Here is a 25,536-nt window from a genome sequence, read left to right as displayed (position 1 = left end):
AGCATAACACATAGAAAAGTTGGATAATTGTGTACACCTGGAACTAAAATGAATACTTTTTTTTAAAAAGGAAAAAAATGTTCAGCTGGTTTATTTGCACATTAAGGTTTGAGTAATAAAGCAGTTTTTCTCAGTAGGAAAGCCATTACTAATATGGATGAGACAATTCTTTGCTGTGTGAATCTCTTCCAAGCATAGCAGAATGTTTATTATTCTTGACACTTGGGCACTAAATGCCTGTAGTATCTGCCCCCAATAATCATTTTTAATAATTTAACTGAATATATATCCACACATTTCCAGATTGGTACTGGGGTGCAGTACCCACCCCTGATTAAGAACTTCTGTATGAAGTCATCAAAAGATTCCAAACAGGTACATTTTGTCACCCCCTTTGATAAATGATACAGCTGGCTTGCAGAACAGGATATACCACATGCACGTTTACCTTCTAGTGAACATCCTTTGCATTAAGTTGTGTAACAGATACTTTGCCCATTTTTCCCCTTGAAGCCTCAGTAGTTCCATCAGATTGTTTATGTATTTTTCTTTCTTATTAGTACGTAGTTTATTTATAGTATATAAAAATACAATTATATTGAATTTTGAAATATGTCATAATCTTGTTTAATGGTACATTTTTCCTAGTATAAATTTTTATCCCATTTTATTGTAAAAATATGATTTATGAAAAATCTTTTGCTTTGTTTAGATATTACCTTCCAGGGAAGGAAATTTGGACCGATCTTATACATGTTCTACAAGAAGTGCAGCTTATAATCCAAATTATTATTCAGGTATGACGCATTGCTTGGAGTCAAGGCATTTATACCATTCAGATTTCTTCCTAGCAAATTGTTTGTGTTTACTATCTCTAAAGTGAAAACATTGTCAAGAGCAAAATTGTATTTTCTCCCATAAAACATCACTGTGTGTGTGAATGGGGAAGGAGCATTGCTATAATACTTTACTGACCTAGTCTCAAACCACATATTTTTAATGGAAAAGGTTTTTTTTTAATCCATTTCCTTACTTGTTCATTATGTCATTGTGAAAAGCAATACAGCTTTGGTTTTGGCTTTTTTTTTTTTTAATATGCATATATGATGTAAAGGATATTTGTTTTGGATGGATTTAAAGCACAGAGCTAGCCTATTTATTTTGCTTGAAATCATGAATCCTAAAAAATTATTTCTACACAAGCTTGTCCCTCCATCAGGGCAGGAAATGTTAACTACATGTTTCTGTCTAGCACCTGCCACAGCCATGCTTGCATATTCAAGGGCTTGCCTATTCAGCTTGTGATCCATGACAGAAGTCAGCATTCTCTAGGCTATTCCTAGTCCTTGGCCTGCCTGACTTTCCATCTGCCCCCTTCCTAAGGTTAGGACTTACAGTTATCTTCTGGCTCTGTCTTGGGGAAACTAAGAGGTTTTTGTTGGTTAGCTTCCTGGCACTACAACCCAGGAAGATGATGGTGGTCTTCCCATGTCTTTTCACTACTAATTCTTCAATCTCCTCACCTTACCGCAAATATGGGAATACTAGTAATACCATTGAACCTGCCCTAATGGGATTTTTATAAGGATAAATTGAGATTATAAATATGAAATGCAAATAATAATTATTGTTATTTGGCTTCCTCAGGATTCTTTGTCAGCAAGATGAGATCTCCTCCCCTAAAAAGACGTTAGTATGATGATCTTTTAGATTTATATTATATTTAAATGTCATTTAGGTGGGTGGTACTTTACCCTGGGCTCTGGATTTCCTCTCCTGGTATGGGAAATGGTCTCCACATAGTGTGTGCATAATTTGTATGGAAAAATCAGTTAACTGGCTCAGAAAGTAACTCTGCCATCATTATTATTGCAAAGGCCTTTCTGATGAGCAGAGAGCCTGAAATCTGGTTGGACAGCTCATTCTAGAGGAAGGACAGTTGAGTGGATAATGAAATGAGATCATTAATGAAATGAGATCATTAGTATTTCAATTTGAACTCAGGCTGTGTTTGCTTGTAATTTCATATGTTGATTTTCCATTGGGTAGAATATTTGCTTGTAGTTTAAAATAATTGCTTAATAATACACAGTTACATAAAATTATACTCAAAATCTGCTGACCATAACAACTCAACTCTGGCCTTTTCTAATTTTTATCTGTGTACATGCTTGGTGTACATCGTATGATTCAATACATGTAATCTTTTTTAGCCCATATATTTTTATTTTTACTTTTCCATCTGTTTACATGTTATTCTTTGTATCTACCTTTTTATGCTCATTTCTAATAATCCATGGAACTGATATGCACATTCACAATACTTTATGTACATTTCTAAAATCCAAAAAGCTCTGAAAACCAAAAATTATTTTCTTAATTCATTTGGTATCAAAAGTGACCTGACCTGAATTAATTCCTTGGCAAAACCTACATGAATTGACCTGAAGCTGTTTGTGTCTTTTATTTATCTATAAATATGAGTATTTATTTCACTGCAGATATATCACCACACATTTCACTGCAGATCCATCAATATGTTTGATTACAGGGTGCAGCTTCAGATTATACCTTGAAGTGCTACCATAGTATATACCAGGATATCTCTCTAAAATTCCAAAAATTTTAAATTCAGAAATGCAGTGGGACCCGAGGGGCTATGAGTTAGGATAATGGGCCCATGCAATCATTTGCTTCATTATTTTGCCTATAGTTTAGGTCCCCTTCACACTTACTGTTTTTAGCTATTGTAAAAAATATGACTTAAAAACATCTGTATGTATAGCTTTTTTTCTTTTTCTTTTTTAAAAAAATTTTTTAATATTAATTTATTTTTGAGAGACAGAGCATGAGCAGGGGAGGGGCAGAGAGAGAGAGACAGAATCTGAAACAGGCTCCAGGCTCAGAGCTGTTAGTGCAGGGCGCAATGTGGGGCTCAAACCCGTGAACCATGAGATCATAACCTGAGCCAAAGTTGGAAGCTTAACCGACTGAGCCACCCAGGCACCCCTGTATAGCCTTTTTTCTTCTAAATTTCATTAGACCCTTAATATTCACAAAGGATATGTCTGAGATTATCTCAAATCCTCATGTTCTTGACTGTGGTGATATTTGGCCAGATTCTTGGCTTTGTACTCAGTGACATGATTCTTGAGAGTTAGATTTTTCCTGTTTGTCCTCATACCATAAATTGATCCTCGTATCAAAATCTTACACTGAAGTTTTTCTCTGTCGCTTGAAGGCCATTTTTTTTAGGAAAAGCAAAAAAATAACTTCATAACAGTTACTGTATATGTGATGAATAACAAATAACAACAGCCATGTTGAAATGGGGATGCTGAACTATTAGATTCATTCTCTAAATTAAAGCGTGAAGCAGAGGATTCAGATTTGTGCCTACCAAATTTCATCTTATCCCTGACCAAGCAAAGGTATGGCATGTCACAGACCTCCAGGGTTGCTCTCTGACCATCAGAATTTTTAATCTGTGAAGGCTAAGAGTTATATACTTTTTTCTTGTAATAAAACGTTCAAATCAAACCTACTTTTTATTGTGTACTTTTCCTGATTTTGTTCTCCTGCCACCCCCATTCCAATTGATTTTAAATCCTGCAGAATTTTGTCTCTACTATCTCTTTTGTATGTATTCTTTTCCAATAATCCCCACATTAATTTCTGTGGTCAGTCACCATGAGCTTCACTGCTTGATTGGGCTAGATGTGGTTATCCCATTTACTGCTTTAGTCTTTTCATTCTGACTCTCTCAGCCTTTCATTCTGACTCTATTCTCTTTTCCATCAAGGTGAAAAAGAACATGGGAAAGCCCCAAAACTTTAGAATCTAGGGTCTGGAGCTTACCATTTACTGCTTTACTGGCTCTGCCTCTCTATATCAAGCTTTTAAAAAATCTGCTTCTTAATCCACTCAAGATTAACCTATTTAAAAACATTGATTTAAAAAAATCATTTTTAGAAAGCAGAGAAAATGTAAATCTTTCCGTTAATAACTTAATGTTGCTCAGACTTCAAGAGCTCTTGATTTTATTAAGAACACAATTTATTGTGTTTATTATTAAGGACACAAAAGAAAATTAAAATATTTTAAACCCTAAACAAAGAAAAGTAGATAAAGATGAAAAGAAATGATTTTGCTCAAGCTTAGAGTCATTATCAATGTCTTATCTTTGGAAAATATGTTAAACTAGGTTGCCACACTGGCATTTAGTAGATAATTTAAAGCATCCTGCTATTTATAACTAAATAAACCTGAAAGTTAACAAGAGCAACTGATGATGGTTACTTTCATAGTAGTGATTGCTTGATCTACATTTTTTAAAATATAAGAGTTTATTTCATTATGTTCATAAAATATTGCCTTGTCCTTGTAGAAAATTTGTAGAGAAAGTAGAAAAATACCTATCATTCTGTTATTGGAACACAACTAAAATTAAATTTTTGGTGTATTTCCTTACAGTTTTGTGTGTGTATGTGCACATAATAAGTAATCTTAATTGTGGCATTTGCAATCTGATCTCTTAATGATGACAGAATACCAGGCTAAACCAACACCAAAAAAAGAGTGTCTGCAGCCCTATGTTGGTCCCTCTCTATCGCTGCTTGATTACATCAGCAATACTGGACTATTCATTGCTTTCATTGAGTGGGGATAGAACCACCTTGTTCTGGTTAAACAGACTGCCTGATCCTGTGCTTTCCCCTTGCATTTGAAAGCCGAAGCCTTTGTCAAATGCCATTGAGGAGGCTACTCTAGCTTCTCCTTGGTCTCAAATTTCACACTTGTCAGGGTAATTTTGCATTTTTTGGTAGACTTATTCCTTAAGTAGACATCTCTAGGCAAATCATTCCCTAATCATATTGTAGCAAAAGGTGTGAGAGACAGATTTCTACTGTTATTACTTTGCATTTAAAGATAAAAATGTTCTGGCCTTTAATAATACTCATTTTTATTAGTCTTATGTTTCTCTCCTTAAAGTAACAGTGATAGATGTTATGCATAGATACTGATTACAAAGGTAAAAGGTTATAATTCATTTTGAAAGTAAATATAATTTTAGATTAGGTTAATCCACTGGTGGATCAACTGGTACTAACACCACCCTTGACCACTGCTGTTTTTCCTGTCTTATTCATCCCAAATCCCGATATTCCTGATCCTAAAAAAACAAAACAAAACAAAAACAAACCTGCAATACAAACTTATTTTTGTCACCTGGTCTATTTTTTGGATACAGTATCAAGAGCTACATTAAATATTTGAAATAACATAATATTGTGCAGAATTCTGTGGTAATTCGCTTTGAAAGGTCTTCAAAATGATGTCCACATTAGGCAAAAATTCAAGAAGTAGACAATTATCATTCTCAATTTTCCACTGGTGTTCCTCAGAGTTCCATAACCTAATATCTGAAGTTATTTTGAAGGTGCTGTTTTAAGTTGTCTGATCCTGCTGATAGGGAGAGGTGGGTTTAGAAATTATTCTAGTCTTAGGTGAAATTTCAAGAAACTTTTCTTACCCCAGCCTGTAAGCCACAAGTCAGAAGATTCAAATATAATTCTTACTTAGTCTGATTGCAATATCACGCATTGGAGGGAGTATTGATATGTCTGATGATTATGACATTAAGTGACTGAAGATAATCATACCAGAACCAGATGCATATGATGGGTCATTCCTGCCATAAGCCAGCCAGAATAAGCAGCAATGAGGTTATCTCTGCTCTTAGAGAGAGCCCCTGAGTCGTGAACATGGTAATTAAAAACAAAGTGACACCAGCTGCTTATTAAGCAATAACTGTTGTTCATTTGAATTACAATTCTCCTTGGCCCTCCACCTGCTTTCTTACTGGTCTGGCCTACCTTCTTTCAGGCCCAGGCCTGGGAGTGCTTGCAAGATATAGTTGGGGTAAAATGTTGACTTTTGGTGGACACCACGGAGTCACATTGATGCAGATAAGGCACATGGCTGTGGCAGGATTCAGCTCCTTCATCAATTTTCAGGTTAGTATGGCTGAATCAATTATAGTTTGTAGAAGTTCCCTTACTGCAGACTTTACTGGCAGTTGAGACTGGGATCTTTCTTCCATGAGAGACATGGTGCTATGCCACATTACTTTGGAATACAATGTTGGACATGGTTGCGGTCATATGGAAAACTACTACTGTCGGTATTTGTCTAATTATTCAAACTTTTATTCTTTTAGACAACCCTTCCTCAGACAGTTTTCTTGGCTCAGGAGATTTAAGAACCTTTGGCCAGAGTGCAAATGGCCAGTGGAGAAATTCCACTCCAGCATCAGGTTCAACTTTACAAAAATCAAGAAACAGCCGAAGTCTTTACCTCGAAACCCGAAAGACCTCAAGGTAGGTATTCTGGCTGCTTAGTTCACAAGTCTTTCCTCTGGTATAAGAGAAAATGGCCATAAGATAGTTGTTCACATTGGGATTTTAAAGGTGTAACACCATTTCTGAACTTTAAACCATGAAAATATGGACAAATGCATTTTAAACTTTCAACTTTTAATTGGTGCTGAATTTTGGTGACATCCAAAGCTTCTCATTAGAGGAGAGTTTTGAGGGAAATCTTGGTGCATATGAATGAGTATTTATTTTGGGATTAATATGGCTATTATGAATCTTAACGTGGAAGTCGTTCAATTTCTACAACTTCAGTAGCAAAGAAATCAGCGCATTTTTATAGGCTTTCACATGAGCAGAGACCTGGCTCAAACCAAAGAAACTCTGCACCCCATGGCCTCAGGGCTTTATCCTTTCAGCCCAATTTCATAAGCACTGCCTGTTCCCTCACTAAGCTTATAAAGGTTTCCCTCAAGAACTTTATTAGTAAAATATTTCTTTTTTAAAATGGTATTTATGATTTCTTAAATTTTACTCTAGTGATGGATTTTAGGAATATGGTATCATTTAATTTCCTGCTTAGTTAAAGCTAAGCTTGCTGGCATTGATAGAAACCAACGAGATGGCTTTTATTTTATGATTATCAGCACATGGACTCTGGAAACATGTGTCAATACTCCCAGGGATGGTCTTCTCCACACCTTATTTTTTTTAATTACACAAGAATTCATTAATGCATTCACATTGTAAAAATTAAAACATTGCCAAAAAAGCTGAAGATCCCTTGGCCACTGCTCACAATTTTATTCCCCTCCCCTTGGTGTATTTCCATCCACACCCTTCCCTATGTTTGTTTCTCTTTTGCTCTTATATAGCGTGAGATATATGCATGTGTACTATGAAATGTATAATGTTATTTTGTCTTCATTAAAGATTTTCTATATGCATCATTTGGCAAGTTGCTTTTTTTACTCAGTAAGGCTATACTGTTATTTTTAAAAATAACATTATTATAGAAACAAGTACATGTGCTTTGTGAAAAATCAGAAAATACAGATAGGTAAAAATAAAAAATAAAAACATCATGTTTCCACCAGTTAAAGATCACCTCTGTAATATCTTAGTATATTTCCTTCCAGATGTTTTGTTCTGCATTTATACACATTTTTTCAAACATGAATTCATACTGTGCATACTTTTATAATAATCTGCTTTTTAAGTCAATCACATCTTCTTTTCCATTCAGTAAATTTGTCTTGTACACTAAACTGTATTTAAATTTTCCTAGTTGACCCAAAATATCCTTTATGGCTTCTTTGTCCAAACCGGTATATAATCTAGGATTGCATCTGGTGGTTATTGCCTTTAAGTCTCTTACAATCTAGAAAACCCCTTTTTTTCTTATGACATGACTTTTATACATAGTGTTCCACCCTTTGGATTTGACAGGTTTCTTCATAGTATTATTTTGTCATTTATCCTCTGTATTTTTTTGTAAACTAGATTTTTGTCTTCAATAAAAACTAGTGATGTGTTACATCACATTAGAAAACCTCTAAATCTGGTTCTCCTATCATTAGTGATTCTGGAGTAGAGAGGTAACAGTCTGGTCATTTCGTACAGTTAGGTATTCCCCCTTGTGACTAGAATATAACTGATGTAAATGATGTTACTTTGGTGTTCTATCAATGACCAGTTTCGTATCAGCCTAATAGTTATTCACATCAATTGATAATTGTTATCTGATAATTATTTTAAATTGAGGTATTTTTGACATATCACATTATATTAGTTTCAGGTGTATAAACATAATGATTCAGTATTCGTATGTATTGCAAAATGATCACCATAGTAAGTCTACTTAACATCTATCACCATACATAGTTACAAAATTATTTTTTCCTGTGATAAGAACTTTTAAGACCTCTCAACAACTTTTAAATATGTAATATGGTATTAATTATAGTCGTCATGCTGTACATTACATCCCCAGAACTTACTTAGAACTTGGAAATTTGTATCTTTTGACCTTCTTTGGCCTGATAATAATTTTATTAGAGTTAATGAAATAATACTTTTCCAATGTTATCATTTCTTCTACACTTATTGTCACTCTGCTGTGAAGGAGAGCTTTTTTTTCTCAGTAGATAGGGTTGTTTGGTTACCTTAAGATACATCTACTGGGAAGGCAGGATATACAATTAGATCTTCTTTTCCATTACCAATTTTCAAAGTGAGGTTTTTTTGTTTTTTTTTTAATAGCCACTTCATGTGGTTCAGAGGAATTTTTCTTTTCTTTTTTAATGTCATTACAGATTCAGTGTGTTTCAATCTACCACCATCGTTATTCTTGTAATGTTCACATTCTCACAGCTTTATCCAGTGGGAGTTCTTTCAAGCTTACTGCTGTGTCTGGCCCAACCTCATTAATTGTTGGAAGCATCCTTGCTCTCTGGCATTGCAAGATGTTCTCCCACTGTTTTTTTGTTTAGAAAATAAATCTTTTGCATTAAACACACACACACACTCTAGGAAGCATCAATAAAAAAGACATTGTGAAGAATTCATTATATCTTCACCAAGCCAATTATACTTGCCTTTCTTTTTGTAGCTGCATCCACCCATCCTAAGGCCTATTCCCAAAATTCTGAGTCCTTGTTCCTTTCCCCACTCTAACACACATAGAAACCACTATAATTTGAAGAGTTAGAGGCAGAGCATGTAAGTGCTTTTTTTTTTTTTTTAAGTTTTTAATTCCAGTTAACATACAGTATTATGTTAGTTTCAGGTGTACAATGTAGTGATTCAGCATTTCCATACAACATCCAGTGCTCATCAGAAGTGTATTCCTTGATCTCCATTACCTATTTCACCCATCCTTCTACCACCTCCCCTATGATAACCATCTGTTTGTTCTGTATAATTAAGAGGCCGTTTCTTGATTTGCCTCTTTTTTTTTTCCCTTTGAGAGAGCATGTAAGTGCTTTTTGATTTTCTTTAGACTAGTCTGATTTCATTTGGATCCAGACTAATTGTACTGATTTAAAGAGTTGTTTTCATTGAATTCAGCTTAGTCAGCTGTGTATTCTGCATCCTCAGCAAAAAAAAAGAAAAAGAAAAAGAAAGAAAATTCAGTATGCTAAGAGCAAGTACCTTATACTTACTGGGTAATAATAGATGAAAAAGACCACATAGAAAGAACTTTAAATTATTAATCAAGTCTTAGAGATAAGACTGGGCTTTAAGTTCACAAAAGCACTTTTCCTGCCAGTGTTTTCCTTTATTTGGGGGCACAAACAGTTTAAAGAAACAAAAAAATTCTCCTTCAGAGGAGGTAAATAGGCCAGAAGGAGAATTGGCGGAGAGCGATGCAGCCTAAAAGAAAGCCTTCTGGTTGTTTTTAATGAAGGATGGGAGCCCTCTGTTGGCTTTTTAGGAAATTTTAAAATTCAGTTTAGATTTTTTTTTTTTAACATTTATTCATTTTTGAGACAGAGCACAAGCAGGAGAGGGGCAGAGAGAGAGGGAGACACAGAATCCGAAGCATGTTCCAGGCTCTGAGCTGTCAGCACAGAGCCCGACGCAGGGCTCAAACTCACGAACTGTGAGATCATGACCTGAGCTGAAGTCAGGGGCTCAACCGACTGAGCCACCCAGGAGCCCCTAAAATTCAGTTTAAAAGCTTCTTTGAGAGGCTTTAGCTTTATCCATCTTTGCATAAATAATTCCCCACAAAGGGCTTGAGGCAGGGGGTTGCAGCAAGTAAATAGAAAGTGTAAGATATATAGACCCCAAGTTTACTGAAGAAGTCTGACCTGATATACTTTTTGTCATACTGCACAGGTCTTTGGTTCCTGACCAAAGGAACTATAAAGTTAAGAAATGCAATTTTAGATGTTTGGTAATTATGTAGTATGGTAATCTAGGACTTCTTAAGTTGCAGAACCTGGTGCAGCAACCCATGCATCATTTCTTGTATATGTCCCTCAAATGGTACATCCATTATTCTACCTGTTGGTGTTTTGTTTTTGGTATTTCTTGAAAGTGAAAATCACTAGGTTGGATTTTCTTGCTGTTTTTTTCTTATGAACTTTTTTTTTTTTTTTAGTGGATTATCAAACACTTTTACAGGAAAGGCAAATCATCACTGCCATGTGTCTGCATACGAAAAATCTTTTCCTATTAAGCCTGTCCCAAGTCCATCTTGGAGTGGTTCATGTCGCCGAAACCTCTTGAGCCCCAAGAAAACTCAGAGGCGACATGTTAGTACAGCAGAAGAGGTAAGGAAAACCTGCGACAAACGCTGCTAAAGGTTAGAATCTTTCCCTGTATTCTGCCGTTTGTTCCTCTGATTCAGACATTTACTAACCATCTGTTCACTTAGTCCTTTTTCTGCTTTTTGTTTCTTAATTTAGATTTTAGGAGGACTTCATTATTTTTCTTATCATTTTCTCTATTCCTGTTGGGCAGCAGACTTACTTTTCAGTATTTTCTAAATGAGTTCTCATATATCGAACTATCTCTGTTTTTTTTTTTTTTTGGGCCCTTCCTCAACTCTTGTTTCATATGGCAAAACTGTTAATCTTGCTGGATTTGATGAAATACCTGCCTTTATTTCTTATTAGGACAATTTTCCCTTAGTGTAAGAAGAAAATCAAGAAGCCAGCTAAATAATTTACAACCCTTCATTGAGTAAGAAGATCTTTGAGATCATAGATGTTCCCCCCAAAAAAGATGTTTTGTTGACACTTTGGTTGTTATATGCATTCAGTAAGCCTAAAGGAGAAATTCAATTCTGTAAATATAATATAGCATATAACTTATGTGGTAGGAAATGTGCTTGTACCTGTTAAGTTAAATACTATGCATCTAGTCAGCTTTGGACTGCTTGCTATGAAGATACAAATAAATAACAATACCTTACATTTATATTGTATATAGAGTTTCCAGTATGCTTTCCACATGTATTACTATGTTGAGTCATTTTAATGCCGTGAAATAGGTAGAGATGATATGCACATTTTATATATTAGGAGAGTAAAGGTGAGAGGTCACACAGTAAATGGCCAGCCTACAACCCAGGTGTTTTGGAGTCTAGTCTGGTATGCATTGTATTATACAACCCAGCGGTATGGCTCCAGCCCATTGGAGCTTACAGACTGGAGAGTCAAGAATATAGCGCCATGTGCCAAATAACTAGATAATTTGTTAATGATGATTGTTTAAGTGGCAGAACTTGATTATTTGTGACACGGTTAGTAAAAATGCTGTGCATTTTTTTTTGGTTTTAAGTTTGTATTGAATCTAAAATATTCAAGCGGAGGGTGGCAGAACTAGTAAGTCATATTTAGTAGGTAAAGGATAGATAAGAAACTGGCAGCAGTTGCCTTTGGTGATAAGAACTGAGCAATAGTAGAGATTTATTTTTCACTTTTGTACTATTGAATTTAGCACCATGTATGTATTAGTTATTACATACATAAATCATATTTTTTTCACTACTGGGGCTGTGCTTCCGCTGGATCCTAGGCAGCCTATGGGGTACAGAGAGACTTGTGGGGGAGGAGACAGCAGCATGGCAGCTGGATACTGGCCTCCCAACCCTCCCCTGCCCCAGGTGGCTGCTGCTGAGATCACTAGGATCCTTAAGACTATGTGCGTTCATTGTAATCCCACTAGCTAACCAGTCCTTTGGACCACTCAGCCCCTCCTCCTCTCACCTCTGCCTTCAGCCTGAGGACTTGGGCTAGGTGAGTAATTTTATCCTTCCAACCAACCCTCTAGGCCAATGTCCAGGGTGGGCCATTGGAGGACATGAAGGTGGAGTTTTTCTTCCTTCTACAGTGTCAAGAAGATGCCAAAGATTGAATTTATTCTGTGAAACGAGATGCAGAAAATTTTGCCTCATTTGTTTTTTAGGTCTATATTCTGATATGAAAATCAAGTCACTTGTAGTACAGGAATATGGGATTGCCCATATAATATGAGTAAGATAAAATATTGGACCAAATTTTATTAAACTATCAACAGATTAATTATTCAGATATTTAGTCTTGGATAGTACTAGATAATCTGGATTAAAATATAATTCTTTTTCTTCCCTTGGGAATAAAGAATTTACTGATGGGAGCTTACAAACTGAAGGAAAAATTATTTTCCATGGAAATGTTGGGATCTCCAAGGGAGATACAGTTTCTTATGTTAAGGAAGGAAAATTAGATATTAATCTTACTGCTGGATTTATTTATCACCTTCAGGAATATAAAGTCATTTATAAAATTAACATGATGTTAACCACTGCATTGTTCAGCCTTACAATAGAAGTTTAAAAAGAATACATAAAGAAGAATTTGGACATATGTAAGTGATGGCTAGACCACCACTTGGCTGAAGGCTGATTCAGGGATATCATTAAAGAACGGTACTAATAGGGTAACCACTAGCCATATGCACTACTTAAATTAATTCAGATTAAATTATAATTTATATATGTAATATAAATAAATAAATGTATATAAATATAAATTAAAATTTCCTTTCTCAGTCATACTAGCCACATTTCAAGTACTCATTAGCCACATATTGCTAGTGGCTACCATACTGGACAGTGTAGAGTATTTCCTTTTTAACTGAGAGTTCTGTTAACATTGTTTAGAGGAAATGAATTTCTGTTTGGGAAAGAGAAAATACTAGGGACAATAAAAATGTAAAATGTTAAAAACACATGTAGTTTCTTTTCACTGATATGTTGCTTCCAGACATCCTTCTCTGCAACATACTGAGCAACATTTTAAGATGTCGGGCTTTCTTAATAGCACTGATGGTTTTATTCATAAGAAAACCCAAAACCTTTTATAATACTGGGGTTTTTTAAAGCTTTTTAAAAAATGTTTATTTATTTTTTGAGAGAGAGAAGGGAAGGGGTAGAGAGAGAGGGAGATTGAATCCCAAGCAGGCTCTGTGCTTTCAGATGTGGGGCTCAAACCCACAAATCCTGAGATCATGACCTGAGCTGAAATCAAGAGTTGGATGCTTAACCGACTGAGCCACCCAGGCGCCCCTACAATTTTGTTATAGCCAAGAATTTTGGACTTAAAAACAGAAGGTTGTTGAATTATGTACCTTTGATAGTTGAGGTTTATATAGTATAAAGCTTTTACTTTAAACAGAATCAAAATTGGAGTATTTATGAAGTTTTTTGAGTAATTTGTAACAATAAGTTATACCAGTTTCCTACAATTTATTTTGTGTTCTCTGTTAAATTTTTATAATCTTACAGACAGTTCAGGTTTATGATGGAGCCTCTTACAGACGCATTTAAGTACAAGAATCTGGCACATATTTTAAAAATAGAATCCAACACCTTAATTACCTTTATACTGTTTGAAACTTTCCTTGGTCCTTTATTAGGTTTAACACATAACATTATCCAGCTTCTTTTATTTTAACATGTTACCAATTAGTACTTCCTTTCATCTTAATTTAATAATTTGCTTACTCAGTAGAAATAGTTTAATAAGTAATATACAAAGAAGGATGTTTTCTTTTACTTTATTTGTAATACCAGATGCTCCAAAAAAGAATTGTGTTTGAAGTTTCAAATGACTTACCTTTTTGGATTTTCTTTTGGAAAAGTCAAATATTACATATATGTTCTTTTGAGAGTTGCATGGACTATCTTTTCTTTGCCTGAAATGGTTCTAAATAGAAGATAAATTCTTGTGACCTCTAAATTAACATTTAGAGGCTTAAAGAGACCTTAGATAATTGTTTGGAATATAGAACATCTATTCCTGTTCATTTTATGTTGTCTAGTAACTGTGAGGTTGTTCAGGCTTAGAAGCTTTTCTTTGAAGATACATGTACTGGGGAAAATGATTTGTGGGTGAGTTATGTGTGTTTAATAGACTTTTAAAAATCAGTTCTTACATTAAACTGAGGGTTACTGGAGGGGTTATAGGAGGAGGGATGGGCTAAATGGGTAAGGGGCATTAAGGAATCTACTCCTGAAATCATTGTTTCACTATATGCTAACTAATTTGGATGTAAATTTTAAAAAATAAAAAATAAAAAAAAAAGAATGAAGACTAATTAAAAAAAATCACTTCTTACATTGAATTAATCTAGGTGAGTCACTTAATGGCACTTTGTTTCTTAATGTTTTATTTATAAGGATAAAAACTTATTCCAAGAAACCATTTTGCTATGTGTTGGGAGGGAAGAGAGAAGCATTTTTAATTTTATAGGGTTGAAGTCAGTTTATGAAGGTTGAAGGGTACCACAAACAAAGATCTTTTCTATTTCACTGTTCTCAGTGTGCTCTTGAAGTCTTCATGGGATGGGATGTTTCTCTACACCTTGGTGTGCAAAGTAACCTCTTACACCAGTTTATCTGCTTTATTCTCCTTCCTATGATGTGATAATGCAGTCAAAGCTTTTTAAAATCTGGTTTAGTAAGGAGGTGGAAATGAACTAAAATGACTGGTTAATTAAGAGTTATGGGTGCCTGGGTGGCTCAGTTGGTAGAGTGTCCAAGTTTGGCACACTGGGCTCTGCACTGACAGTACGTAGCCTGCTTGAGATTCTCTCTCTCCCTCTCTCTCTGTCTCTCTCTCTGCCCCTCCTCACATGCATGTGCTCTCTCTCTCTCTCTCTCTCAAAATAAATAAACTTTAAAAATAACTTAGGGGCACCTGGGTGGCTCAGTCGGTTAAGCGTCCGACTTCAGCTCAGGTCATGATCTCGCCGTTTGTGAGTTCGAACCCCGCGTCAGGCTCTGGGCTGACAGCTCGGAGCCTGGAGCCTGCTTCGGATTCTGTGTCTCCTTCTCTCTCTGCCCCTCCCCCACTTGTGCTCTGTCTCTCTCTATCAAAAATAAATAAATGTAAAAATAATTTTTTTAAAAAAGTGTTAATTTCCATGACCCAGGTGGTATTATTCTTCTGATTTCCCTTCATGCCCTCCATTTTACCACTCCTGAAAACGTGTTAACCCCATTGTATTGTGGATTATGAATTCGGTTATTTGGTATAGTGGGAAAGTGGAGTCAAAATTTACATTGGGAGGTATTGAAAAATTTCAGTCATGAAAGTGCCACATAACACAGCTTTCCTGTGTATAGATCACTATGTAGTTGGTTGTCAATCTCTTACAACCTAAATAATTGTAATGATGCTTCATTCTTCAGACTGTCTACTTAAAGAACCTTTATGATAGCAAATTTAGGCTTTAATAAAAAAAGACATTTATTTTAATTATAGTTTTTAAATTTATCTCTCAGATACTCATGGCCTCCCCAGTAGAATAGCTAAAAACTACAGATTTGGTAATTGATATTAATGTATACCTGTTAATGGTCTTTCTCTACATTATAATTTTTGTGCTGTCACTGAAGTGCCTGTCCAATACTGCAGACAATCTCTTCACAAACACTAGAAAAAGAGTATGTCATCATCTTAAATACAGTATTAACGTATAAAGGATAAAATAATGCAGTTTATTTTCTTCATATAGAAAATTGCAATTTGTTTTTCCTCCGGGTCTATTTTTCCACCAAATGCTCAACTAATTCTACTTATTTTCTTATTACCCATCTATTCAAATTTTCTCATTACTCATCTATTCAAATTTAAGGATAGCTCTTTTTCATAAGGAGTATTTATTTACTCATGCCTCATAGTTCAAGGTGAATCTTGTTAGAACAGTAACATTATAGTGACAATGTAATTGAAATTTACTATGTAGGAAACAGTGATCAAGAAGAGAAAACTTAGTGTCTGTTTGCCTTTGCATAGATAATTGCTTAATTCATTCTATTTTTAGCAAAATGCTTCTGCGCATATTGAAATGTCACAGTGCAGGATGCTGCTAGCCTTGCCACAAAGTATTAAAGTTATTTTTTGAAGATTGGTGGTTAGATTAAACTGTGTATAAGATTTTTTTTAAGTACCAGAGTATATTATTTAGTGAATGCTTCCCATTGTTTCTCTGGATCAGTATAGAATAGATGCTTTACTATAGTTACAAGTCCTTATGTAATCTGGTTCTCTGCTGAGTGACCTCATTTCTTGCTGCTCTTCTGATTCACGCTGACCTTTTCCTTGAACACATCAGGCACATACCTGTTTCAGGGCATTTGTATTTGCTATTCCTCTACCTGGAATAGTCTTTTATAAATTTCTATGACTTACCTCTTCCCTTGATTTAGGTTTCTATTGAAATATCACCTTTTTAGAAGGGTCTTACCTGTTGCTGCTATTTCCCCTCCATTACGTTCTATTTCCTTGTCTTTATTTTTTCATTTTCATTTTCCATAATTTTTGATTAGTCTCGCTTGCTAGTCCCTTTAACTGTAATATAAGCTCCACAAGGACAGGAATATTACTTTATTCAGTGCAGTATCTCTAGTGAGTGGTGCTTAGTAGGTATTCAAGTCAGTACACGAGTGAATGAATATTATGGAGTATGTGCTTTTCCCTAAACTTATTATTGGGGTTTAGGAAAAAAGAGTAAATATTTGAGATAAAAACCATCTTTGGAAAATACTTACAATGTTAAAATTGGACAGGATAGAAAACAGCAAGGTATCCCACTCTGATGTTGACTATTCTAGTTGCTTCCTTGTGACTTTTTTAGTAGATGTCAGGAATCATGGGGTTTCTTGGAATCCTAATTGAGAAGTCCTCAAATGTTTTGTTTCTGGGACTGTCTCAGTTGACTCAAAAGTGATTGCCTATTGGCCTTCTGGTTTCATATCCTATAGTTTCTCTGCACTATTATTTACATATATGTCCCATAATTTTCCAAAATATAATATCTGGTATTTATTTCATTTAATTCCTGTTATAATTTTCTAGATATCCCTAATGATAATTCTTAATTATCTTGAAGGACTCTGCCTTAACTTTGGCAGAGCTTCTGGGAGTCTAGATGCTGCTTTGAGAAAAAAGTTGCCTTATTGGATGTGTTTAAAATTTCTTCTTTTTTTTTTCTCTAGACAGTCCAAGAAGAAGAAAGAGAGATTTACAGACAGCTACTACAGATGGTTACAGGGAAACAGTTTTCTGTAGCCAAACCCACCACACATTTTCCTTTACACCTGTGAGTCACAGAAACATATATCAAATGAATTTAATTCTGTACTTTGTTATTTGATATTAAAACTATATTCTCCTCTTGCTAGGTCCCGATGTCTTAGTTCTAATAAGAATACTTTGAAAGACCCACTGTTTAAAAATGGAAGTTCTTGTGCAGCTCAGATTATTGGCTCTGATACTTCATCATCTGGATCTGCCAGCATTTTAACTACCCAGGAACAAGTGTCCCACAGTGTGTATTCCTTATCGTCTTATGCCCCAGATGTTGTTGCATTTGGATCCAAAGATTCTGATCCTCTCCATCAACCCCAACATCACCACTCTCTTCTACATCAGCCAGACAACTTACCAGCTTCAAATACACAATCGGAAGGTAACAATGGCTTCGTATATTTTCAGTAATAATAACCAGTTAACTGTTTATGGGATCTATGGGAATTGCAAGGTTGTAATGTGCATGTAATTTAATTAACATATAAGATACTTTAAATATATATAATTCAGTTAGCCGTACCACAAATAAACTAAACCTATAAATAATTTACTTTTTTCTTACATGGAGATGCAAATGATTTCATATAATATTTTACTTAAAAAGATTAACTTCCTGAGCAGCGTCTAGAGTCAGAGTATAATCATCCCAATTACTTCAATACTTTCTCTGTTTCTAGTACTTTGCGATGAACATTAAGTACTCTGAAGTTCTAAGTTTTGGAACATCAATTAAGTATTGAAGTAAAAGTTCTTAACCAGGTAATACTTGGTAGAAAACCTGCATACTAGGTTTATGCATTTTAGAATGGTCATCAGCAAATTTTGGAAACAAAAGTTTTCTATTTAACTTTTAGCTAACCAAAATATCCAGACACTTAGCATTCCAGTTAATTGAGGTTTTCTGTGATAATTTTCTTTGTTTGCTTAGTTTCCCCTTTCTTTAGGTGTGTGTTATGTGTGTTTATGATAGTATGTATTTAGGTATATAACTTAAAACGAGTTTAAGGTTAAGTGATTAGACATTAGGGATCTTTTGATAGATCAGTCTCTAAGGCTCTTTCCTCCTTCCTTAGCTTTTTTTTTTTTTTTTTTTTTTTTTAAGATATTTCTCACTTTCTTAAAATTTTCACTTGGGGATTAAAATTGTTAGTGGCATCACTATATAGCTATACATATTCATGAAAACCTTTATAAAATTTTGTGAGATGATTTACTGGGAACTACCATTAAAAAAAAGCCTTTAACCTCAAAAACATAACATTGTATGACAAATGCTTAGCTACAACTAAACTGAAACGAATATGCTATAGTACATTGAATGTTTCATTACTTTCCTTGTACCATTTAATAAATATCCTAAATGAGGTGTCAGTCATTTAGAAGGACATGATTCCTGCCTTTATCAATAACACAAAATAAATGATAGAATTTGTACTTTTTTAGACCCTGCTACTTCTGTAGCTTTTTCTCTTTCTGCCTCTGCCTCCCCCTCCCCTCTCCCCTCTTTCACCTTATTCAGTCTCATGGTAGTTCATGAACTAAAGACTTTTGAGAAGTTGTGGCTTATTCTTGTTCCCCAGGAACAGAAAGAAGCAGCATAGGAATCAAGTACAGCCCAGGAGTAGATGGTGAAGGGCATATATACTTGTATTTTTGGAGCGACTTCTTTCTTTGTGAGGCAGGCTCTTCCCTAAGCCCTATTTCTGGCTCAGTGAAAGTGGACCTGCCTCCTTTTGTCTTCCATCTTACCTTTGTCCTTGTGCTGCATTATTTTTATGAAAACAGAATACACTGAAGTATGGGAGCTTAAACTATAGACGCCTGGAGTGTATAACTGGGTAGAATTTTTTAAATAATAATATGCTGTTGTGTTTCTTTTTTTAGGATCAGACTCTGTGATTTTACTCAAAGTGAAAGATTCCCAGACTGCAACTCCCAGGTAAACTATGGAAAAAAAGACATTCTTGATATATTGTTTTCTTTTCCCTCTCTTTAATCACAATTTCTTCACTAAGAGTTGCATAACATAAAAGTAAAACTGCCTCAATTCAGATTTCTCGCCTGTGTTATTTGAATTATTTCAATGACTTTTTAATTAGTCGTCTTCTTCCATCTTCCTTGTTGTGCTTCATTCCATCTTCCGCCATATTCTCTAATCCATTCTTTGCCTGTTCTTTTCCATCTTCCATTCTACATCCAGAGTGGTCTTTCTACAATGCATATCTGATCATTCATTAAACTCCCTTAGGAGTGGCTATCAGACATAAAATCATGCCCAAACTCCTTAGTATGGTATACAAAGCATTTCCTCCACATGCCTTACTTCCTATCACACATTCTTTCCTTTAACAAGTACGAATTGATAACCTACTGTGTGCTGTGTCCTAATATAGACATTGGGGATAACAGCAGTGACCAAAATGAAATCCCTGCACTCAAGGGGCTTACATTCTAGTTGTAAGGGGTGTAAGGAAAGAGGTGGGGGACAAATTATGAACAAATAAATAAATGTGTATGTCTGATAGTGATAAATGCTGTGAAGAAAAATAAAGCAGGGCAATATATAGACTGGGGTTAGGGGGGCACTGTTTATTTGGGTGGTCATGGCAAGGCTGAGAAATGACATTTGAAGAGAGACATGATAGAGGTGAGAGAAGGAGCCATATGGGAAGATGGGAGTCTTTCATGTGTTAATTACACACACATTAGTAGTGTGTGATATGTGCTTTCTTACCTGCATAGTCATTGTTCCATCTGCCTTGTATGTAACCCTACCTCAACTTGTCTATCTAAAGAAGCAGGAGTCTCTTTCTTAGCTTTTAAGTCTCAATTCAAATGTAATTTTCTATGATACTTGACTTCTATATGGAACTTCTTGCTCTGTAATTCAGTAGGTTACTACTTAGATTGCAGTTTCTTTGCCATTAGCAGTTCAGTTGTTGGAATGAAAATAGTATCCATTTTCCATTGAGAAAATTAGGAATAATGATGTTTCTTTCTCATCTCAGTTTCTGTACTTCTTTGCAACTCTCCTGTGTGTCCTAAATTTTAGATATTTTTAAAAAATTCTGTTATAATTTCTCAAGGAGACTTTATAGTTTGGATTCCTTATTCTTTATGTGTGGTTTTATTTTATTTTGTTTTGTTTTTATTTTGAGTCAGACCTGGGTTCTGATCTTGTCCAGGCATCACATAACTTTAGACAAGTTACTGTTCTGAACCTAGTTTCCTTATCAATAAAAATGCCAGTGTTAATACGTTACTGTTTATTGAATTGCTGTGAAGGTTAACATACAGAAAAATACTTACAATGAAAGTGTTTCAGGGTGCCTCAGTTAGTTGAGTGTCCAGCTCTTGATTTCAGCCCAGGTCATGATCCCAGGGCTGTGATATTGTGCCCTGTATCCAGCTCCTCACTGATACGGAGCCTGCTTGAGATTAAAGTCTCTCAGCGCGAGAGTCCAGAAACGACGAGCCAAATAAACCCCCCTCCCACCCTCCCTCCCCTCGAAAGTCCCTCTCTCACTCCGGCCTCTCCCTCTCCCCACTCCCCCTCCTCTCCCCTCCCCCCTCCTTCTCAAGCTCCCATCCTCCCCCTCTCTCACCCCCACTGCCCCCCTCTCACCCCCACCCCCTTCCCTGCTTGCTCACTTGCTCTCTCAAATAAAATAAAAGTCGTTTAATGCGTAGTGCACAAAAGTAGGTATTCTTTATTGGGAAAAAGTCGATCTCATGTAGAGAATGCTTTTAATTCTTCAGTAGTTCTTTACTCTGTGTGCCTTTCCTTTATGGAGGATTTCTATTAGTGATGCTTGAAGAATGAGAGGGAGGGAGAAATGATCTGTTGGATAAGGCCGATTGAATAGTGCTGTTTATTGCAGTTGGAGCCCGCTTTCCCAAGTCTTGGCCAATTGGCTCTTTATTCTTAATCTCCCACCACTGCCTGTCCATTAAATTCTAGCAGTGAAGATCTGCCCTTATTTCCTAGAATATAGCATGCTGTTTCCTGTTTTTGTGCCATTGTACATGCTGATCCTAACCCCTGGAATTTCCTCTCTTTCCTTGTCCACTTGTTAATCTCGTTTTGCTTTTCAAAATCTGACTCAGGTGTTATTTTTTTCTCAAGACATTACTCTGACTTCTCCAGATAGTATTAGTCTTTTCCTCTGGTACTTTTATCCCTATATCTTATTTATTACTAATACTTTTACATGTATCATCTAGTGTGGATCATAATGCCTGGCACATGATGGATACTTAGTAAATAAATCTTTGTTAAACAAATGAATTTCCTAGAAATCCTAAAAGGCTCTCTTGCATAGCCCAAGAACTCATCATCTTCATGTTGGTTTAAGGCTTTGGTTTATTGAAAGGTATGTTACAATAGTAGAAATCACAGTCTTTGGAATTGGACGGGCACAGTTTCTAATCCTGACTCTTCCAAGACAGTTGATCTTTCTGAACTTCCCATTTCCTCTTCTATACACGTGAGTAATAATTCCTTATTCTATATTATATTGAGGTTTAACTAAAAGAGAATTATCATGAGGCTTAACTAATATAAAGCAGCTAGAGCAGAATTTCACACAGAGTACTAAGTAGGTGCTCATAAGTAGTTGTAGTTATTTTTACTGTATGCTTCAATCATAATGAGAAATAATACATAATCTCTTTGAAAAGCAAGAAGATTTTGTTTTTTCCCCCTGCATTTTACTTTCCTAATCCATCAAATACCTATGTCTACTGAAGAGAAATACTTTTCCCTTACATTATTCACGTATTCAATAAACACTGAGTACTTGCTGTGTGCCAGGCACAATTCTTGGTGCAGAGGATACAGGAGTAAATAGAAAAGACAAAAATTCCTATCCTCATTAAGCTTATGTTCTAATAAAGGAAGCAGACAAATTTCAATAGCAAGATCTACTACTATGAAATTCTGGGCAATTCCTGTCACTTTATGTTGTGCAGTCAATGTGTTTTCATGTTGATTTGTTTTTAGTATCACATACTAAGCCCCTCACAGTGCTACCACTGATCTTTGTGGCTTTCTGTCTTGGTTGTTACATCAGTATCCACTGTGCCAAAGGCATAGGCCGCTTCTCCTATGTTTTCCCCTTATTAACCTCAGTGACAGTGGGGAGGCAGTAGAACAGCATATTCATTGCCAAACCCTAGCCTAAGGATGATTGGGAATACTAATTCTCAAAAGGTAGTCTGGGGAGCAAGGGATACCTTCTGAGTCCTTGTTCTTGCCTTCACTAAGACAGACTGTAGCAATTCAAGAACTGAAAGGGATTCTAACCTCCATGTTTTACAAATTTGAAGCTAAGGACCATGGAAATGAAGTGACTTGTTCAAAGTCACACAGTGAATCCGGGTCCACTCCAGGAGATCCAGGTCTCTTAACTCCCAATTTCATGCTCTGTGCACTTCTTCTACTTGTATCTGAAAGTTTTTTTTGGAAAAGTGTTCACTCTTCTGTTTGTTTCTGTGAGAGATCACAGTTAGGGATTGGCAAGGAGATGAGGATGTGTGAGAAGAGCAAGAGGCTCTGGAAGAGGGAACATGCCTGTGACTATGCTAAGCATTATTCATTTGGGTTGTCAGCAAGAGCCTCGTGGAATAGAATTGGTTTCTCATCTTTGGAGTGGAGCTGTATCTTGCTAATTCTTCACTTTGGTTCATTGGCTAACTAACCATCTGATACAGACTATTCTGTTGGTGGGGATTTTCAGTATCCATTATGACTTGGTTGAATATATTTTGATTCAAGTAGACTGACAGGAAGAAGTCCAAGAACCCTAAGGTTTGACTAAATCATTAATAAATCTGTCAATCTAAACCATTTTGGAAGAGTAACGTTCTAGCTTAATATATTATCTTGACAAGTGATGTACTCTTTCACGTTGGGTTGGTCTCATAAGGAGCAAGGTGCAAGTAAGGACCTGTGTTACAGTTAATTTCTCTGCTGAACTTTGGGCCATCTTTTTAACTACTATGTATGTGAGTGACTCATAGCTGTATTCCTTTAGTTCCCAGTTACAATTATTTTATGTAATTTATGACCTTCGCTTTATTGTGTACATATAAAGCATTCTTTTAAATTATTTCAATGATTGACTTTCTTGGTGAAAATATTTGAATTTTCTTATGAGCCTCCTGTTCATTTGCCATTTTTTTTCCCCCACCATAGTCCTGCATTTTTCCAGGCAGAGCTGTGGATCAAAGAATTGTAAGTTATTGTTTTTGGTATCATTTTTCTTTCTCAATCTCTTCCTTCTCAGAAGAAGTCAATTAGCCAATCACCCTACCTATTTTTAGTCAGTAAAAATTCCCTATTTATATCTATTTATAAAACAGCTTTTAAGTTGTTGGGTTTTTAAAATTCTCTTGGGGTTGGGGCATTTCTATGCTCAGGTTTATTAAATATATAACAATTGTTGAAGCTAAATTGAATTGGAAAACTATTTTGATATTAAGTATTACATAGAAAGGAAAATAAGTGCCCTTATTTTTACATTGGTAGAACTAATTTATTGAATAATTCACATTTCTGGAGTTTGCAAAATCACTAAAAGTTTTTAGTTTCCAGTTTTAATAACTCTAAGGTATTCAGATCCCTGGACTTGTTCACTGTTTTTAGAGAAAAAAATAAATCCATATTTTTTCTTTTGGATCATAAGTACAGTATTTGAATTAAAACCTTGATAGTATCTTGTATTATTTGCTCCTTTGGGATTCAATCACATTTTTGGATTTCTAGAATGAAGCTTCAGTCTCTCCATAATCTTAGAGATTATGTTAATCTCTAAATTTTAATGTTAAAAAAAAGTACTACACATTTACACATAGCCACAAATATCACCTGTTCACATTTAGCAACAAACTAATAATTTCATCATTTGATTAAAAATAGTATGATAATTTCAATAACACCATGTGGTTTCACTCTGTCTTAAATAGCGATAAGGTTAGTGTAGGCACTTTAGACTTTCTATATGGAGGTTTTATGTTTAGTGCTCATTGTTCATCAATAACATGCATGATGCTAAGACAGTGGTCTGCATTTGTGTCACATTCCTTTTCATTTCCTAGAACTAGTGTTTATGATTCTCGAGCACGGGAGAGATTGCGCCAGATTGAAGAGCAGAAAGCACTAGCATTGCAGCTTCAAAACCAGGTAAAAAACAAAATTGGGGATAAGATTGTAAATAAATAGCACATCCAAGTTGCAACTAATTTGGAAGATTACCTGGATTTGGGATCAAAGTTGTAATGGCGAGCTGCTATGATAGCATAGCACTTATATTGTGTGATTAGTCTATGTGCTTGGTCTCTCCAGATGGTTCTACTCAGTGTATGTAGACAAATAGTAGTTTTCTTTATCCCACTTATTCTAAAGTTCTGTTTTGCAGAGACTGCAGGAACAGGAACATTCAGTACATGATTCAGTAGAACTGCATCTTCGTGTACCTCTTGAAAAGGAGATCCCTGTAACGATCACCCAAGAAACAGAAAAGAAAGGTCATAAATTAACTGATAGTGAAGATGAATTTCCTGAAATCACAGAGGTAAATTACGTACTATGGATTCCTGTGCTAACAAGTGTGTTTAGAAAAGATACTTAGAATGAATTTCAAACACAGAAATAATAGAATACCTGGCATTTAAAGTATCCATTGTATTGCATACTCCCGCTTTCATTTGTATTACTAATCTTGGCTTTATTTTTAAAGGATTACTGAAAATTGAAGAAAGAATTGTGAGTGGTTTTTCATGACTTCAGTGAAAAAACATTTAATAAATTTGTGTTTTATGTACATTTTTACTTTTAATGTATATGTACGGGTAGTTTGACATCAGATAGTAAGTTGAGGCTTACTATTTTTTTAAGTAATAAAAAATCAGTTAAATATATTAAAGTCTGTACATGTTTTTAATATTTATTTTTGAGAGTGCATGTGTGCATGCACAAGCTTGGGAGGGTCAGAGATAGATGGGGACAGAGGATCTGAAGTGGGCTTTGTGCTGACAGCAGAGAACCCAATGCAAGACTCAGACTCACAAAC

The 25,536-nt window shown here is 35.4% G+C and overlaps 1 protein-coding gene across 5 annotated transcripts in view; it reads left to right on the top strand.

Moving 5' to 3' along the window:
* The window catches only part of SENP1 (SUMO specific peptidase 1), a 51,725-nt gene that overhangs the window by 6,605 nt on the left and 19,584 nt on the right, over positions 1-25,536 (top strand). For 4 of the 5 annotated variants that reach the window (XM_030322459.1, XM_032593965.1, XM_030322463.1 and 1 more), the window contains 10 exons: positions 713-797; positions 1,648-1,689; positions 6,221-6,380; positions 10,483-10,654; positions 17,371-17,474; positions 17,557-17,843; positions 19,349-19,403; positions 23,661-23,699; positions 24,563-24,647; positions 24,883-25,038. In XM_030322459.1, coding sequence (XP_030178319.1) covers positions 713-797; positions 1,648-1,689; positions 6,221-6,380; positions 10,483-10,654; positions 17,371-17,474; positions 17,557-17,843; positions 19,349-19,403; positions 23,661-23,699; positions 24,563-24,647; positions 24,883-25,038 — 1,185 coding nt within the window. The remainder of the gene's footprint in view (positions 1-712; positions 798-1,647; positions 1,690-6,220; positions 6,381-10,482; positions 10,655-17,370; positions 17,475-17,556; positions 17,844-19,348; positions 19,404-23,660; positions 23,700-24,562; positions 24,648-24,882; positions 25,039-25,536) is intronic. The other variant, XM_032593964.1, reaches the window with a different exon arrangement.

This window comes from Lynx canadensis, chromosome B4 (assembly GCF_007474595.2).
Source record: "Lynx canadensis isolate LIC74 chromosome B4, mLynCan4.pri.v2, whole genome shotgun sequence".
NCBI classification, from domain to species: domain Eukaryota; kingdom Metazoa; phylum Chordata; class Mammalia; order Carnivora; family Felidae; genus Lynx; species Lynx canadensis.
This window is presented reverse-complemented; position numbering and strand designations above follow the sequence as displayed.